The sequence below is a fragment of the Leptodactylus fuscus genome, chromosome 7 (genome assembly GCF_031893055.1).
Source record: "Leptodactylus fuscus isolate aLepFus1 chromosome 7, aLepFus1.hap2, whole genome shotgun sequence".
NCBI lineage: Eukaryota > Metazoa > Chordata > Amphibia > Anura > Leptodactylidae > Leptodactylus > Leptodactylus fuscus.
Genome location: NC_134271.1, coordinates 145,462,505 through 145,482,625, shown reverse-complemented (window position 1 = coordinate 145,482,625; position 20,121 = coordinate 145,462,505). Strand labels below are relative to the sequence as shown.

The 20,121-nt window shown below is 42.0% G+C and overlaps 2 protein-coding genes across 2 annotated transcripts in view; both read left to right on the top strand.

Moving 5' to 3' along the window:
- Window positions 1–18,396, top strand: part of LOC142214300 (Fc receptor-like protein 5) — a 97,763-nt gene extending 79,367 nt beyond the window's left edge. Inside the window, exons 8-10 of the mRNA XM_075283211.1 lie at window positions 11,593–11,877; window positions 15,773–16,057; window positions 18,260–18,396. Coding sequence (XP_075139312.1) covers window positions 11,593–11,877; window positions 15,773–16,057; window positions 18,260–18,396 — 707 coding nt within the window. The remainder of the gene's footprint in view (window positions 1–11,592; window positions 11,878–15,772; window positions 16,058–18,259) is intronic.
- LOC142214623 (Fc receptor-like protein 5) overlaps window positions 1–20,121 on the top strand; it is a 384,847-nt gene that overhangs the window by 261,185 nt on the left and 103,541 nt on the right. The gene's annotated exons all lie outside the window — the stretch shown is intronic.

The following is a 20,121-nucleotide window of genomic DNA, read 5'->3' as shown; positions in this document are numbered from 1 at the left end:
CTACACCCCAAGTCTCCCATCCTATGTCCTCTATACGGCTGTGCACAGGTCTAATGTCAGCTGTGACTACTCCTCATATACCGCCATTACTATGGACTAGTCACTATTATTGTGCTGGAATATCTGATCTTAGATGCTGTGAAGTGAAGAGATTGAGGAGATTATTATATTATCATGAGGACTACACTGGGCTGTACTTTGCCTGCTTTTACATGGCGGTATTTCGATACGTATTGTCATACTGTCCTGATCTTCTCCAGCTCACTGGGCTAGGCTTATGCCAACCTCCGATATAATGAACCTGTACCTGTGTAAGATGGATATGGTCAGGTTACAGTTTATATTAAAGGGGTTTCCTAAAGAGGGTTTTTTAGTACGAGACAAATAAGATGCACGACACGTTTCGGACCACCACGGGTCCTTTCTCAAGTGCAGAAATTGCATACCAAGGTGAAGCACCTCCAAGCAGTGATAAAAGTTATGTTAATGCTGGAATAGCTGCTCCATCCGATCCATAGAAGTGATGGGAGTCAGTCTTGGACTTGTGGGTTGAGGATGCAGCAATGAGCCCAAATGCACAGCAATGATCAGCAACCAGCCCCGATGCACAGCAGATGAGAGGAGCTGGAGATGAACCTGAATTCTGTTTTTCTCACCTGATAGGGTTGTGCAGATGGCACAACAACCCTTAATGCAAGTAGCAAACAGATGACAGAGGTCAAGGTATCTGCTGTAGTCACCACAGGGATGTATAGGTAATGGTGTAGACTGAACCAGTCTCCTCACGGGATTCGGCGCTCGCCTGTAGATGACAATGATACTTCTTTTATTAACACACACACAACGCATTTCTGGATTACAGCCCTTTTTCAAGTGTACAAAATTCCTTTCACAGCGGCCAGAAGCAAGCAAGCTCTACTACAGCATCGATGTCAAAGGGAACTGAGCTGCAGATTTGGTGCTCGGCCATTACACAGGTCGTTGAACTGATTGCTTCCAATACCATAAACTGTATAGGACAGGGACCTAATGTACGCCTACATAGCTGATCCGTTATGGAGCTGGCCAATATCTAATCAATGGGGGGGGGTAGTTAAGAGGCATTCTAGTATAAAAACCCAAACTTCTAGATGAGCCCCTGAAGGATCCCATTAGATAAAACAATTTGTAACACAAAAAAGACTTCACACGGCTGTTTGAACAACGGAATAAAAAGAGCTGGACAGTAGGGAAGTGGGATTGTAGATGTTGTAGAGAAGCTTGGGTGAGATCTAATTATTTTGTTATTTTATACTGTTCCCTCCTTGTGATCCCTTTAAGTTTTATTGTTTAAAGAAATGACACCTAGTAGAGAAGTAACTCTGTTGGGTTCAAGTAAAAACGTATCAATGCAATAATAGGGAACAAGACTATATTACTAGAGATGAGCAAGTAGTATTCGATCGAATACTACGGTATTCTAAATACTTGTACTCGATCGAATACTACTCGCTATTCGAATGGAAAAGTTTGATGCAGAACCAGCATTGATTGGCCGAATGCTATACAGTCGGACAATCAACGCTGGTTCTTCTCCTACCTTTAGAAGTCTTCTCTGTGCAGCGTCCCCACGGCGTCTTCCAGCTCTGAATTCACTCTGCCAGGCATCGGGCCTGGGCAGAGCCAAAATGGCCGCTTTGACTGTAAGCGGCCATTTTCTTGTAGTGTGGGCATGCGCAGTCGGCTCTGCACAGGCCCGATGCCTGGCAGAGTGAATTCAGAGCCAAAAGACGCCTCGCGGACGCTGCACGGAGACTTCTCGGAGGATCCAGCCCGACCCTCACTCGTGGACTTGGTAAGTTCAATTTGATCGAATGCTGCCTACCCCTGAAACGAGCATTTTTCCCCCATAGAGTATAATAGGGTTTGATATTCGATTTGAGTAGTCGAATATTGAAGGGCTACTCGAAACGAATATCGAATATTGAACATTTTACTGTTCGCTCATCTTTATATATTACTGCACATATGTGAACCCCATTTTTCTATTTCGTTTTATAGGGTTGGTTCTCATACAAGAAGGTAAGTGACCAGCTTTATTCTTCCGTCCTTTATTCTTTCACTAGTTACCAGACCGTCTAAAGACTATTTTTGTCCATGAGGTCCACTCCTAACTCTCCAATGACAAACCCGTATTCCTTACAGGCTAGGCAGAGACTGTTTATTATACAGTTAGTTTGCTTGTGATAAAGAATTAAGTGTACAAAAAAGCCACCAAAAATTATCCCTTTATGGGAGCACAAGCAGCACCAAGATGTGACGATTTATAGAGATTCAAGAAAAATTTGTCTCTCATGGCAAAACAAGTCACAGACATCCCATCGTAAACCCTCTATGGGGGTTCCTAAACTAACTGGTCTACTTGGTGCTCGCTCCTGGTCGCAATATGAGATAACTTCCTTCTGTGACCCCATGCAATCTTGAGGTCATCATTTTTCAGGTTCCTGAAAATCAGACATGTTCTATCAACCCAATATCCGCGGCCTGATAGCCAGATCTCTGCATACCCCCTTATTAATGCACTCTTCTCCCAGGGAACTCCTGGTTTGATATCAGGCCTATATGCATACTTGATTCTGGCCAAGGTGTCCCTTATGCATTGACAAGATGGTGCACATGTACACCTGACCTTACTGAGGAATCTTTACAAGATACCCTAGAGTCAGTTTACATATTACACCAATATTATTCCCATTCCAGTTTGAATAGAAGGGGATGGATGCCGCATGCAGGGTGCCTTAGATGTTCTATTACCCATTCAGATTTTTGGCACATGACTTGGTATTGTTCTGTTATAGAAACTTTTTGGAAAGAGGTTGTGGTTCTGAGGTGCTGTGATAAGTAGAATGTGCAGGATATTATGTCTACAATTCCCCTATATGATCCCTGATGTCTTATAGGAGCCGCCATCAGACCTGCGGTGGCCTTCACTCCAGACTACAAGAAGATCTTTACATCAGAGCAGATAACAATGACCTGTGATGTGGGATCTACTATAGGAGAGGGGATGGATTATATATGGTACAAAGACAGTGAGCAAGTATACAATGGGAAATCCTATATAATACAGAAGGCTGAAACATCACACAGTGGAAGTTACCAATGTCAGAGCAGACCTGGAGAAATAAGTGACCCCGCTAGACTGGAGGTTAGTCATGGTGAGTAAATCTACCAGATCATATATATACAGACAAGGTAACAAGTTGTATCTCCAAGGGCAGATAAGACTACATTCAAACAACCAAGGTGCAAAGTGGCCATGAAAAATGTACATTTTTCACTGTCATCTTGAACCACAGGGGCACCCGTTTTCATTTTACTGTATGGAGGGTTCCGTGAAAACCAACCAAAAATAGGACATGACCTATATCTTGACAGTTCATGACAACGGACTGTCATAGTAATGGTCATGTGAATAGCCCCCATTCACTGATGTTGAATATAATGCTTTCGTGTTTCTACCATTAAAAAAAAACAATGTCACATGGCCATTATTCACTGTTGTGTGACTGTAGCTTAAGGGTACCATGGGCCCCGTATTGTTCTTAAAAAATGTACTATCTACATTCACACCAAAGAGCCCTGTGACAGTATAATGCAGTATAATGTCTCATAGAGGCCCCCCACCATATTATGTTCCATAATTCTCCCGCTACACAATATAATGTCCCATAATGGCCCTTATACAGTATACCGTCCAACAGTGGCCCCGTCATACAGTATAATGTCCCAGAGTAGCCCCCACATTAAAAATAAATAAACAAAAAAAAAAAACACATACATAGGGATAGTCAACTTCTATTTATGTTATTAATTTTTCAAAAATTTCAGGTTTGGTCGATCTGAACATTTTTGGGGGTCACCACCGAATTACTAATATACTCTGGGGTCTCTCTTTATAATAAAAGGAGGCCCAAGAGATGAAAATAAGCATTATTAAGCATAAGCATTATAAGTATTACTCACCTGCCCATGGTTCCCGTTCCTCTTTGGACTTCCTCTAGCATCCTGAATAATGTCAGGGACATGTAAGACCTGTGATTGGGCATCATTCAAGAGGCCAAGAAAGGCCCGAAGAGGAAAGAGGAGCCCAGGAAAGGGGGTAACAGAAAACGTGTGCTCAACCAATTCAATACTGAGTCACAGGCTTCTTTTGAAGAAGACGCTTGGAAATCCGAGGGGTGAAGTGGGCAGCGACCACTGGCTAGTGTCTACCAGAATGATCTGGAGTTGTGTGGAATCAGAGAGAATATTTGGGAACAAAATCCCAAAATTGACAGGATTTGCACTCTCTTGCGGAGAAGTAGACACAATACACTCGTAGTACAACATGGAACTTTTATTGGTACAGAAGTAGGACATGATACGCTTGTAGTACAACGGAGAACTTTTATTGGTACAGTAGTAGGACACGATACGATCATAGTACAATGTAAAACTTTTATTGGTACGGAAGTAGGACACGAAACGCTGGTAGTACAACGTAGACATTTTATTGGTACGAAAGTAGGACACAATACACTCATAGTACAACGGAGAACTTTTATTGGTACAGAAGTAGGACACAATACACTCATAGTACAACGTGGAACTTTTATTGGTACGGAAGTAGGACACGATACGATCATAGTACAACGTAAAACTTTTATTGGTACGGAAGTAGGACACGAAACGCTGGTAGTACAATGGAAAACTTTTATTGGTACGAAAGTAGGACACAATACGCTCGTAGTACAACATGGAACTTTTATTGGTTCGGAAGTAGGACATGATACACTGGTAGTACAATAGAGAACTTTTATTGGTACGGAAATAGGACATGATACGCTCGTAGTACAACAGAGAACTTTTATTGGTACGGAAGTACGACACGATACGATCATAGTACAATGTAGAACTTTTATTGGTATGGAAGTAGGACACGATATGCTCATAGTATAATGTGGAACTTTTATTGGTACAGTAGTAGGGCACGATATGCTTGTAGTACAACATAGAACTTTTATTGGTACGGAGGTAGGACACGATATGCTGGTAGTACAATGGAGAACTTTTATTGGTACAGAAGTAGGACACGATACACTCGTAGTACGACAGAGAACTTTTATTGGTACAGACGTAGGACATGATACGCTTGTAGTACAGCGTAGCACTTTTATTGGTACAGTAGTAGGACACGATACGATCATAGTACAACATGGAACTTTTATTGGTACGGAAGTAGGACACGATACGCTTGTAGTACAACGTAGAACTTTTATTGTTACAGTAGTAGGACACGATACGATCATAGTACAACATGGAACTTTTATTGGTATGGAAGTAGGACACGATACGCTTGTAGTACAACGTAGAACTTTTATTGTTACAGTAGTAGGACACGATACGATCATAGTACAACATGGAACTTTTATTGGTATGGAAGGAGGACACGATACTCTCATCCGTACCAATAAAAGATCTACGTTGTCCTACGAGCGTACTGTATCCTACATCTCTGAAAAACAGCATGCATCCTGGCAATTTTGGGATTTTGTTCCCTAATATTCTCTCTAACATTGTTACTAGTTATATTATGGGATCTGAAGAGACCCCAGAGTATAATAACATGTTCTATCCCAATAAAACTGCTGGACAAATCTCATAAATACTAACAAGTTTTGACCAACAACCTCACAATACTCACCTCCAGTAAACTCCCGGGCACCACAACAGTAGTCGACTATATGGGCAGATGAAAGGTCAAAATATAATGGGATAAAATGGGCAATTACTTGTTGCTGGGCCCCCTTGCAGCCTTGGGCACCGGGCAGCCACTCATTTTGCCCTTATTATTATCTGCTCCTCTATATTACCTCATCTTAAGCCTTTTTCATCCAACAGTGAAAAATCAGCAATGCTATGGCTTTTTTTTAATACTCATTTTAAAAACATTGACAGTGAATGAGTATATTCACATGACGAAGGTGTTCAGATAAAGAAACAGATGTGCTCTTTCTTTGTCTCTTTAGACAGACACACAGATACAATAGAAATCTATGGATCCATTTTTAATGCTAAATGGATTGGTATCTGAGTTACATCTGTTAAAAAACAGATCAATGGGTTGTTTTTGCAACGGTCCATTAAAAACAGATGGAAAACGGATAATCCTCGGCCGTCAAAGAGGGAAAAACAGAATGGAATCAAAACAAATATGGACTTTAAAACGGCTTAGTCATGTGGATAAGACCTTATATCATTGTATATTACAGGTTGGCTCATCCTGCAGATCCCTCTATATGTCTCCTCATCTTATATCATTGTATATTACAGGTTGGCTCATCCTGCAGACTCTTCTGTATGTCTCCTCATCTTATATCATTGTATATTACAGGATGTATCATCCTGCAGATCCCTCTATATGTCTCCTCGTCTTATATCATTGTATATTACAGGTTGGCTCATCCTGCAGACTCTTCTGTATGTCTCCTCATCTTATATCATTGTATATTCCAGGTTGGCTCATCCTGCAGATCCCTCTATATGTCTCCTCATCTTATATCATTGTATATTACAGGTTGGCTCATCCTGCAGACTCTTCTGTATGTCTCCTCATCTTATATCATTGTATATTACAGGTTGGCTCATCCTGCAGATCCCTCTATATGTCTCCTCATCTTATATCATTGTATATTACAGGTTGGATCATCCTGCAGATCCCTCTATATGTCTCCTCATCTTATATCATTGTATATTACAGGTTGCATCATCCTGCAGATCCCTCTATATGTCTCCTCATCTTATATCATTGTATATTCCAGGTTGGCTCATCCTGCAGACTCTTCTGTATGTCTCCTCATCTTATATCATTGTATATTACAGGTTGGCTCATCCTGCAGATCCCTCTATATGTCTCCTCATCTTATATCATTGTATATTACAGGTTGGCTCATCCTGCAGACTCTTCTGTATGTCTCCTCATCTTATATCATTGTATATTACAGGTTGGCTCATCCTGAAGATCCCTCTATATGTCTCCTCATCTTATATCATTGTATATTACAGGTTGGATCATCCTGCAGATCCCTCTATATGTCTCCTCATCTTATATCATTGTATATTACAGGTTGGATCATCCTGCAGATCCCTCTATATGTCTCCTCGTCTTATATCATTGTATATTACAGGTTGGCTCATCCTGCAGACTCTTCTGTATGTCTCCTCATCTTATATCATTGTATATTACAGGTTGGCTCATCCTGCAGATCCCTCTATATGTCTCCTCATCTTATATAATTGTATATTACAGGTTGGATCATCCTGCAGATCCCTCTATATATCTCCTCATCTTATATCATTGTATATTACAGGTTGGCTCATCCTGCAGACTCTTCTGTATGTATCCTCATCTTATATCATTGTATATTCCAGGTTGGCTCATCCTGCAGATCCCTCTATATGTCTCCTCATCTTATATCATTGTATATTACAGGTTGGTTCATCCTGCAGATCCCTCTATATGTCTCCTCATCTTATATCATTGTATATTCCAGGTTGGCTCATCCTGCAGACTCTTCTGTATGTCTCCTCATCTTATATCATTGTATATTACAGGTTGGCTCATCCTGCAGACTCTTCTGTATGTCTCCTCATCTTATATCATTGTATATTACAGGTTGGCTCATCCTGCAGATCCCTCTATATGTCTCCTCATCTTATATCATTGTATATTACAGGTTGGATCATCCTGCAGATCCCTCTATATGTCTCCTCATCTTATATCATTGTATATTACAGGTTGCATCATCCTGCAGATCCCTCTATATGTCTCCTCATCTTATATCATTGTATATTCCAGGTTGGCTCATCCTGCAGACTCTTCTGTATGTCTCCTCATCTTATATCATTGTATATTACAGGTTGGCTCATCCTGCAGATCCCTCTATATGTCTCCTCATCTTATATCATTGTATATTACAGGTTGGCTCATCCTGCAGACTCTTCTGTATGTCTCCTCATCTTATATCATTGTATATTACAGGTTGGCTCATCCTGAAGATCCCTCTATATGTCTCCTCATCTTATATCATTGTATATTACAGGTTGGATCATCCTGCAGATCCCTCTATATGTCTCCTCATCTTATATCATTGTATATTACAGGTTGGATCATCCTGCAGATCCCTCTATATGTCTCCTCGTCTTATATCATTGTATATTACAGGTTGGCTCATCCTGCAGACTCTTCTGTATGTCTCCTCATCTTATATCATTGTATATTACAGGTTGGCTCATCCTGCAGATCCCTCTATATGTCTCCTTATCTTATATAATTGTATATTACAGGTTGGATCATCCTGCAGATCCCTCTATATATCTCCTCATCTTATATCATTGTATATTACAGGTTGGCTCATCCTGCAGACTCTTCTGTATGTATCCTCATCTTATATCATTGTATATTCCAGGTTGGCTCATCCTGCAGATCCCTCTATATGTCTCCTCATCTTATATCATTGTATATTACAGGTTGGTTCATCCTGCAGATCCCTCTATATGTCTCCTCATCTTATATCATTGTATATTCCAGGTTGGCTCATCCTGCAGACTCTTCTGTATGTCTCCTCATCTTATATCATTGTATATTACAGGTTGGCTCATCCTGCAGATCCCTCTATATGTCTCCTCATCTTATATCATTGTATATTACAGGTTGGATCATCCTGCAGATCCCTCTATATGTCTCCTCATCTTATATCATTGTATATTACAGGTTGCATCATCCTGCAGATCCCTCTATATGTCTCCTCATCTTATATCATTGTATATTCCAGGTTGGCTCATCCTGCAGACTCTTCTGTATGTCTCCTCATCTTATATCATTGTATATTACAGGTTGGCTCATCCTGCAGATCCCTCTATATGTCTCCTCATCTTATATCATTGTATATTACAGGTTGGCTCATCCTGCAGACTCTTCTGTATGTCTCCTCATCTTATATCATTGTATATTACAGGTTGGCTCATCCTGAAGATCCCTCTATATGTCTCCTCATCTTATATCATTGTATATTACAGGTTGGATCATCCTGCAGATCCCTCTATATGTCTCCTCATCTTATATCATTGTATATTACAGGTTGGATCATCCTGCAGATCCCTCTATATGTCTCCTCGTCTTATATCATTGTATATTACAGGTTGGCTCATCCTGCAGACTCTTCTGTATGTCTCCTCATCTTATATCATTGTATATTACAGGTTGGCTCATCCTGCAGATCCCTCTATATGTCTCCTCATCTTATATAATTGTATATTACAGGTTGGATCATCCTGCAGATCCCTCTATATATCTCCTCATCTTATATCATTGTATATTACAGGTTGGCTCATCCTGCAGACTCTTCTGTATGTATCCTCATCTTATATCATTGTATATTCCAGGTTGGCTCATCCTGCAGATCCCTCTATATGTCTCCTCATCTTATATCATTGTATATTACAGGTTGGTTCATCCTGCAGATCCCTCTATATGTCTCCTCATCTTATATCATTGTATATTCCAGGTTGGCTCATCCTGCAGACTCTTCTGTATGTCTCCTCATCTTATATCATTGTATATTACAGGTTGGGTCATCCTGCAGATCCCTCTATATGTCTATGAAGGAGATGAGATAAATATAAGATGCCACCACTATCCTGGATACTCTGGAGGAAAGACAAGATTTTACAAAGATAACAGAGTCATTAGAGACTGGTCAGATAATGCAGAATATTATATTAGAGATGTAACCAAGACGACTGCTGGGAAATATAATTGCACAAAACAAATCTATCGTCGTGGAATATATTATCAATATGTCGATGTGGTTTCTCTAGCTGTTCACGGTAAATCCAGGACTATTTATATGCATAGGCAGCAAATTTGTGGCCAATTTATAAAGTGAAATTCCACAAACTGGGAACGTGTAACGCACAAGTGAGAGATTGTCAAATTCATAACATGCTTTATATACTGAGGATATTTTCACATCAGACTTTTGGAACATATTTCACCCCTTGCAATGTAGATGCCTGTGCGACCATGATTCTGCGGCTCCTATTCATTGAATGTATGGGGCCACAGAAGCGTGGCCAGTGGACAGGCGGCATACGGATGACATCCATGTGTTGCCCGTGCACCAGCTGTGCTATTCATTTACAGCAATCTGGCTTAGAAAGTGGCAATTTTTGAACAGAAGCTGAAATATTTGGCTACTTTCTGGGTGTAGCCTAGTTATTAAACCTGGGCCGGAGTATACAGCAGCAGCAGAGGGGTGTTATCCCTAAATAGGACCTATCACATTCCCATACAACTGCAACCTGTGACAAATCTTTGCGGCCACATCTTTATTGCCTTTTTGTTTTTCTCCTAGCATCCCCATTATACCAAAATCATTCCTGTACGCACTATTATACCTCACAGTGTCCCCTGCACACAGTATGATACCCCATTGTGGCCCCTGCACACAGTATTATGTCCCATAGTGGCCCCTGCACACACTATTATGCGCTATAGTGGTCCCTACACACAGTATTATGCCCCATAGTGGCCCCTGAACACAGTATTATGTCCCATTGTGGCCCCTGCACACAGTATTATGTCCCATAGTGGCCCCTGCACACACTATTATGCGCTATAGTGGTCCCTACACACAGTATTATGCCCCATAGTGGCCCCTGAACACAGTATTATGTCCCATAGTGGCCCTGCACACAGTATTATGCCCCATAGTGGCCCCTGCACACAGTATTATGTCCCATAGTGGCCCCTGCACACAGTATTATGCCCCATAGTGGCCCCTGCACACAACATTATGCCCAGTAGTGATCCCTGCACATAATATTATGCTCCATAGTGGCCCCTGCACCCATTATGATACCGCATCGTGGCCCTTAGACACACAGTATTATGCCCCATAGTGGCCCCTGCACACAGTATTATACCCCATAGTGGCCCCTGCACACAGTATTATACCCCATTGTGGACACCCATGAACATTTATTATACTCTGGGGTCTTTTCAGACTCCAGAGTATAATAATTGGAGACCAAGGGAGTATAAAAACATGAAAAACACTGTTACTTACCTTTCCCTGGGCGCGGCTGCACTGCCTAGTGATGTTGGCCATCTTCAATGATGTATGTGACATGACATGAACTGGGGCCTGCATCGCGAGGCATAAGGATGCAGGCCCCAGCCATGTGACGTCAGGGACGTCATGCAAGTAGGCCCGAAGCATTGGTATAAACGCAGACATATCTAATGAGCTGAACAATGATGGCGATATCACATCACTGACATAAAGAGGGGGAGAAAGCTCCTGACATTGACACAACTTGGACATCCAAGTTATAAGACCAGGAAAGCGGAATTCATTTGGGTTACCAATACTTTGTAATTAAAGTAACTTCAATTAATTTATATTTGCAAAACCTACAAATTATGTTTTAAGTCACTGGATGATTTCTGTAATCCATACCCCTACATATATCTATAATCTGTTTACATCACTTACGTTCCTTTTCTAGATCTGTTCACGACCCCAACAATATCAGTGACCCCACAACCAGTTATTACTACAGATAAGATGGCCCTGACATGTCAGACAAGTCTCCCTCCTCCTCCCAGACACAATACACAACTGCAGATTGCTTTCTACAGAGAAGGAGGGATTGTTCAGGGATTTGGTGTCAGTGATACCTATGAAGTCTACAATGTACAGCTGGAGGATTCTGGGAAATATTCATGTGAGGTGGAAACTACAGATGGCAGAGTAAGGAAGAGAAGTGCAGAGACAATAATCCAGATAGGAGGTGAGTATAGACAATGGTCATGGATATTACATCTGAAAAATTTAGTTATGAGGGACATCGTAATATCTCTGTATCATCTTTCTCCATTATTAGAGCTGTTTTCAAGTCCACGTATTATCGTGATCAATAAAGTAATGTTTGAAGGATATCCCTTCACCCTGATATGTGACACGACTCTTAGTACATACGTAAGGCCTAGAGATGTCCAGTTTACTTTCTATAGAGATGGACGGAAGGTTCAGGATTCTTCTCCATCTAATAAATATGAGGTTCAGTCTGCTCAGCTGGAGGATTCTGGGAATTATACATGTCATGTAAGAACCTCAATCCATTCTACAATAAAGATCAGTGATGGGCACAACATATGGGTACAAGGTAGGTAACCGGTCTTTTAAACCCCTACAAATCTGTAATATATATATATACAGTCCTATGAAAAAGTTTGGGCACCCCTATTAATCTTAATCATTTTTAGTTCTAAATATTTTGGTGTTTGCAGCAGCCATTTCAGTTTGATATATCTAATAACTGATGGACACAGTAATATTTCAGGATTGAAATGAGGTTTATTGTACTAACAGAAAATGTGCAATATGCATTAAACCAAAATTTGACCGGTGCAAAAGTATGGGCACCTCAACAGAAAAGTGACATTAATATTTAGTACATCCTCCTTTTACAAAGATAACAGCTTCTAGTCGCTTCCTGTAGCTCTTAATCAGTTCCTGGATCCTGGATGAAGGGATTTTGGACCATTCCTCTTTGCAAAACAATTCAAGTTCAGTGAAGTTTGATGGTCGCCGAGCATGGACAGCCCGCTTCAAATCATCCCACAGATGTTCAATGATATTCAGGTCTGGGGACTGGGATGGCCATTCCAGAACATTGTAATTGTTCCTCTGCATGAATGCCTGAGTCGATTTGGAGCAGTGTTTTGGATCATTGTCTTGCTGAAATATCCATCCCCGGCGTAACTTCAACTTCGTCACTGATTCTTGAACATTATTCTCAAGAATCTGCTGATACTGAGTGGAATCCATGCGACCCTCAACTTTAACAAGATTCCCGGTGCCGGCATTGGCCACACAGCCCCAAAGCATGATGGAACCTCCACCAAATTTTACAGTGGATAGCAAGTGTTTTTCTTGGAATGCTGTTTTTTTGGATGCCATGCATAACGCCTTTTTGTATGACCAAACAACTCAATCTTTGTTTCATCAGTCCACATGACCTTCTTCCGAAATGAAGCTGCCTTGTGCAAATGTGCTTTTGCATACCTCAGGCGACTCTGTTTGTGGCGTACGTGCAGAAACGGCTTCTTTCTCATCACTCTCCCATACAGCTTCTCCTTGTGCAAAGTGCACTGTATTGTTGACTGATGCACAGTGACACCATCTGCAGCAAGATGATGCTGCAGCTCTTTGGAGGTGGTCTGTGGATTGTCCTTGACTGTTCTCACCATTCTTCTTCTCTGCCTTTCTGATATTTTTCTTGGCCTGCCACTTCTGGGCTTAACAAGAACTGTCCCTGTGGTCTTCCATTTCCTTACTATGTTCCTCACAGTGGAAACTGACAGGTTAAATCTCTGAGACAACTTTGTGTATCCTTCCCCTGAACAACTATGTTGAATGATCTGTTTTCAGATAATTTGAGAGTTGTTTTGAGTAGCCCATGATGCCACTCTTCAGAGGAGATTCAAATAGGGGAACAACTTGCAATTGGCCACCTTAAATACCTTTTCTCATGATTGGATAGATCTGGCTATGAAGTTCAAAGCTCAGTGAGGTTACAAAACCAATTTTGTGCTTCAGTAAGTCAGTAACAAGTAGTTAGGAGTATTCAAATCAATAAAATGATAAGGGTGCCCATACTTTTGCACCGGTCAAATTTTGGTTTAATGCATATTGCACATTTTCTGTTAGTACAATAAACCTCATTTCAATCCTGAAATATTACTGTGTCCATCAGTTATTAGATATATCAAACTGAAATGGCTGCTGCAACCACCAAAATATTTAGAACTAAAAATGATTAAGATTAATAGGGGTGCCCAAACTTTTTCATAGGACTATATATATATATATATATATATATATATATATATATATATATATATATATATATATATATATATGTGTGTGTGTAGGGGCACCTGGATTCGTACAGGTATATTTCATTTTTTGTTTGTGTAATGGCCCCATAAGAATTGTCCAGTTTTGCACTGGTTTATTTTGTATATCATTTGTGTGTCCATAAGTGTCATGTGATTATGTGTATCTCATTTCGGATATCAGTGAACAGCCTGAGATCAGTTGTTATCGAGACCTGGAGTAAAGTTGTGTGTATGTGACCTTGTGTAATAGTGTCATCCACAGCGCCCTGCCTCTTTAAAGCTGACATAAAGCAGTGAAGAAAAATGGCTGGATTGCTATGGAAACCTGGAGTAAAACTCTAATATGTGGTACTGTGTGCAGAGCCATGTATCTAATCCTCTGGCATGTGGTATTGTGTGCAGTGCTGTATATCTAATCCTCTGGCATGTGGTATTTTGTTCAGTGGTGTGTATCCAATCTCTCTGCATGTGGTATTGTGTGCAGTGGCACATATATAATCCTCCGGCGTGTGGAATTGTGTGAAGACGCGCATATCTAATCCTCCGGCTTGTGGTACTGTGTGCAGACAGCATATTTAACGATCCAGCATGTAGTACTGTGTGCTGAATTGTGTATCTAATTCTTCAGCGTGTGGTACTGTGTGCATATGTGCATATCTAATCCTCTGGCAAATAATACTGTGTGCAGACATTCTCATTTAATCCTCCGGTGTGTGGTACTGTGTGCAGACAAGTGTATCTAATCATCTGGCGTGTGGTACTGTGTGCAGATGCATGTATCTAACCCTTCCCATGTGGTATTGTGCGCAGTGGCGTGTATCTAATCCTCTGGTGTGTGGTATTGTATGAAAATGTGTGTATCTAATCCTCCGGCATAGGAAACTGTGCGCAGACGTGCGTATATAATCCTGTTGCATGTGTAACTGTGTATAGATGCACATATCTAATCCTCCAGCGTGTGGTACTGTGCGCAGAAGCGCAAATATAATTCTCCGGCGTGTGGAACTGTGTGCTGACAGCGTAGTTAACCCTCCGGCATGTGGTACTGTGTGCTGAGTTGTGTATCTAATTCTCCAGTGTGTGGTACCATGTGCAGACGCGCATATCTAATCCCCGGCGTGTGATACTGTGTGATGACTTGTGTATCTAATCCTCCAGCGTGTGGTACTGTGTGCAGATGTGCATATCTAATCCTCTGGCATGTGGAACTGTGTGCAGATGTATGTATCTAATCCTTCGGTGTGTGATACTGTGTGCTGACCTGTGTATCTAATCCTCCAGCGTGTGGTACTGTGTGAAGACACGTGTATCTAATCCTGTGGCATGTGGAACTGTGTTCAGACGTACGTATCTAATCCTCCATCTTGTGGAACTGTGTGCAGACACGTATATTTAATCCTCTGGCATGTGATACTTGATGATGCTCTGTGTATCTAATCCTCCGATGCGTGTATCTCAGTTTGGATATCAGTGTTGTATTGTACATGTGGAGTAACCGTGTGTATGGCAGTTGGAATATGAGTAACAGACTTGCAGGTTTGTATTTACTGGGGGGGTCAGGGTTTTGGAAAAGCTGTATCTCCGGAAACGGTACATTCAAGTGAGTTGGGTCCTCATCTTAAACCTTCCCAAACACTTGAAGTATCTGTGTGCCAAATTTGGTGAAGATCGGTCCAGTCGTTTGGTCGCGCATAAAGAACAGACAGACAGACAGGAATTAATTTTTATAGTATAGAGATATAACTCTGTAATCTGTGATCATCACTTTTGTTCCTTTTCTAGAACTGTTCATGACTCCATCTTTAAAAGTTACTCCACACTCAGTTTCAAAGGCAGATAACATGACCCTGACATGTCAGACAAGTCTCCCTCCTCCTCCCAGACACAATACACAACTGCGGATTGCTTTCTACAGAGAAGGAGGGATTGTTCAGGGATTTGGTGTCAGTGATACCTATGAAGTCTACAATGTCCAGCTGGAGGATTCTGGGAAATATTCATGTGAGGTGGAAACTACAGATGGCAGAGTAAGGAAGAGAAGTGCAGAGACAATAATCCAGATAGAAGGTGAGTATAGACAATGGTCATGTCTTCTACATGGGAGAACTTCTTACTGACTAACTTCATTCAGGTACCGGATACATTCTATAAAATTGCTTTAATATATTTTACAAGATTTAGTGATTTTTACAGTCGGTTCTAAAGATAGTGAGGACAAGAATGTCACACACCGATGATATAGGGGATTGTAATAAAAGATAAGAAAATAAGGAAGATAAGCAAGTAAGTAAAAGATAGAAACACTCAATTTGGGGGATCATATAGGTAATTCATAGATGAGCTAAAGCTAAGTACTGCCTATTATATTATACACTAAACCTTTATAATCTTCCAACCCCTCCTTAAAGGGATTCTACCACTAAAACACATTTTTTTCTAGGTAACACGTCAGAATAGCCTTTAGAAAGGCTATTTGTCTCCTACCTTTGGATGGGCTCTCCGCTGCGCCGTTCGTTCAAAATACCGGTTTGTACCGGTATAGTGCGGGCACTGCAATTTCGCGCATGCGCAGTACGTTCGGCAATCTTTGCCGAACAGAGCGTACTGCGCAGGCCTCCGACAGGACGCTGAAGAAGCAAGGGGAGGATACGCAAGACCATAGAGGCGGCGCTGTGGTCGGTTTTCGAGCTGCAATGGGGACGCCCCCATCGCTGCTCCTGCGATGGGGGACGCCCCCATCGCCGCGAGAGATCTCATTAGCATACCGGTAAAAACCGGTATTTTGAACGAAGGGCGCGGCGGAGAGCCCATCCAAAGGTAGGAGACGAATAGCCTTTCTAAAGGCTATTCCGACGTGTTAACTAGAAAAAAATGTGTTTTAGTGGTAGAATCCCTTTAATGTAGAGATTAGAGATGAGCAAGCAGTAAAATATTTGAGGTTCAATATTCGTTTCAAGTAGCCCCTCAATATTCGACTACTCGAATCGAATATCGAACCCTATTATAGTCTATGGGGGGAAAATGCTCGTTTCAGGGGTAGGCAACATTCGATCAAATTATACTTACCAAGTCCATGAGTGAGGGTCGGGCTGGATCCTCCGTGCAGTCTTTTCCTTGCAGGGTCCCCGCGGCGTCTTCCGGCTCTGAATTCACTCTGCCAGGCATCGGGCCTGGGCAGAGCCGACTGCGCATGTCCGCACTACAAGCGGGCATGCACAGTGGGCTCTGCCCAGGCCTGATGCCTGGCAGAGTGAATTCAGAGCCGGAAGACGCCGTGGGGAAGCTGCACGGAGAAGACTTCTAAAGGTAGGAGAAGAACCAGCGTTGATTGTCCGACTGTATAGCATTCGGCCAATCAATGCTGGTTCTGCATCAAACTTTTCCATTCGAATAGCGAGTGGTACTCGATCGAGTACGAGTATTTCGAATACCATAGTATTCGATCGAATACCTACTCGATCCAATACTACTCGCTCATCTCTAGTAGAGATCTTTCCAGAAGTTGACATAAGGGACTGATTTGTGCCCATTTCTTATGGTCATTGGTCTGGAATGTGATTTGCCCTCCCTGTATAATAACATAGTACAAATCTAAAACAAAGCCAGAATTGTAGTGATAGAAGCATTATGGGGCAAAATTAACTCTTTCCAATACAGTCCACCCTTGGTTCTACCATTAGTATTCATTCCAACCAACTTCCCTCTTTTGCTCAACTCACTCTTGGCTTTGGCTTAAAAATCTGCAACAAAAGAAAATCTGCATTTCCACAACATTGGCCCTCAGTAGGTTTGAGTCGATCTTGAGATTTCAGGATCGTTTCTAAAATCCGATTTTCGATCATTTTCCAGCCGATCCCGATCGTGAAAGTTGCTCGATCGCTGATCGGGATCCGATCTTTCCCGATCCCGATGGCTCAGCCAAACCAATGGCCAGTAGCCAAGCATTGTGGGAACTAACGTGAGACCTCGATCCAGCCGAAAAAGATCGGGATCGGAGTTCTGATCATGATCGTGAAATTTACTCGATCGCCGATCGGAATCTAATCTTTTCCGATCCTGATCGCTCAACCCTAGCCCTCAACCTTAGAGAGGAGGTATATCAGAGGCCATCATCCTCACCTCCATTGTGTACAATGTAAAAGTAAACATTTTAATGTGATAATTTTCATTAGTATAAGCAAACTTTAACCATAAATGGGCTCTTTCTCATGATATTATTATTTGTTTTTGATTTTTTAAGAATTTAACAAATATTTTTTTTTTTTCCAGACAATTCTGGATATACCCGGCAGAATATAATCCATCTGACATTATCTGGATGTGTATTAGTAGTTACTGCTCTATTTGTCTTCTATCACATAAAATGGATGAAGTCTATGGAGCCAGAGAGTCGCTCTACAACATAATGAATGATGGAGCCACAAGACTGAAGGGCATCCGTCATCCATAGATAAGGATATAGTAAAAATGATGATATTAACAAAGATTCTTTAGGTTATTAGAAATATTCCGGGACATCAGGCTGACAATACTGCAGAATCCAATACTTTGGGGGTTTGTAATTATAAACTACCTCAGGATACCAAAAGGCATTCTTAGAAAAGTGGCAGATGGAGTAATGTCACTTACTTAGGCTCTGTTTAGATCAGTCTAATATGCTACTGGGCCTTACTGGGGACTACACACATTGTACTATCTCTCTATGACCTATATAGGGTTAGGGGGATATCGTCACTCCTTGGGGAAAGACCACCATATAGGTGTGTAGGGACTTATTAAGCCTTTAGCACTCCACTTTGCAAGGGACCATGGGAAGAATATGCAAATCTGTCTTCCATGATATAATTAGGAAGTCAGGTGCTGCAAGGCAGATTAACCCCTGCAACCCTGGATTGTGCAGAGTAACAGGCAGCGGCGCCCATATCATGGCCGCAGTTACTGCACAATCCTAACAGTCAGGTGCCTCAGTGTTGCAAACCAATAGAGGGCGCTCACTGGAATGTGCAAGCCTGTCTTCCCTGATGTAATTAGGAAGACATAATCTCAGTGATATAGCCCAATAAAGGCTGCTCACTTTAACATCACGCTCGACTTTCTAAGAGGCCTTTGTTTTGCAATGATGCTGGGTTTATTACCAGGTATAGTCTCTCAACCGAGGACGGCCGTTCTGATGTTATTGCATCTCGTAAGCCCAGTGTATTGAAGACTAATCTGGTAGAGGTCTACACCGGGCTGACGAGATGCAATAACCTCAAAATGGCCGTTCTCAGTTGAGAGACTATACCTGGTAATAATCCCAGCATCATTGCAAAACAAAGGCCTCTTAGAAAGTCGAGCATGATGTTAAAGGGAGCAGCCGTTACAGGGCTAGTTCACTGGAATTCTGTCTTCCTAATTACATCAGGGAAGACAGGCTTGCACATTCCAGCGAGCGCCCTCTATTGGTTTGCAACACTGAGGCACCTGACTGTTAGGATTGTGCAGTAACTGCGGCCATGATATGGGCGCCGCTGCCTGTTACTCTGCACAATCCAGGGTTGCAGGGGTTAATCTGTCTTGCAGCAGCCGGGCGTGGTCGACGGGGTGATCGACATAGGAGTCGACCAATAGACGCTCGGATTGGGCAGCTGGGCTATTTGCTGGTGACCGCCCCTTGCCTATATAAGGGGGCTAGTCTGGACACCCGGTGCTCTATGATCTCATTCCAAACCTGAAATGATGTGTGTGTTTGTATGTATGGGTTCCAGCCTGTAAACTAGAAATGCCCTAGTTCGCAAATGACCCCTGAGCTAGCAATTCCACAGTTAGTCAGGCAGCACGCTGCCTTGTATGTGTGGTACAACTCTGTAGGGGCAGCTAGCATTACTTCTCAGACAGGGTGACTGGGAGTGGGCTTGGCAGTAGTTGCCTGGGTGTTTGGGTGGAACTACCACACACAGGGTTTACTTGGTCTCTGGCTAGTCCTGGAGTTCAGGCTAGCCAGTTTGTTTATTTGTGTGGCTGCTCTGACTGCATGCCACTGTGAATGTTAACAGAGCGCACCTGGTCATTTATTTTAGCTGGCAGTGACAGGAACTGTTAGCCTGTGTTCACACCAGGTTGGTTAGTAGTCAGTGGCCCAGAGGGCTCCG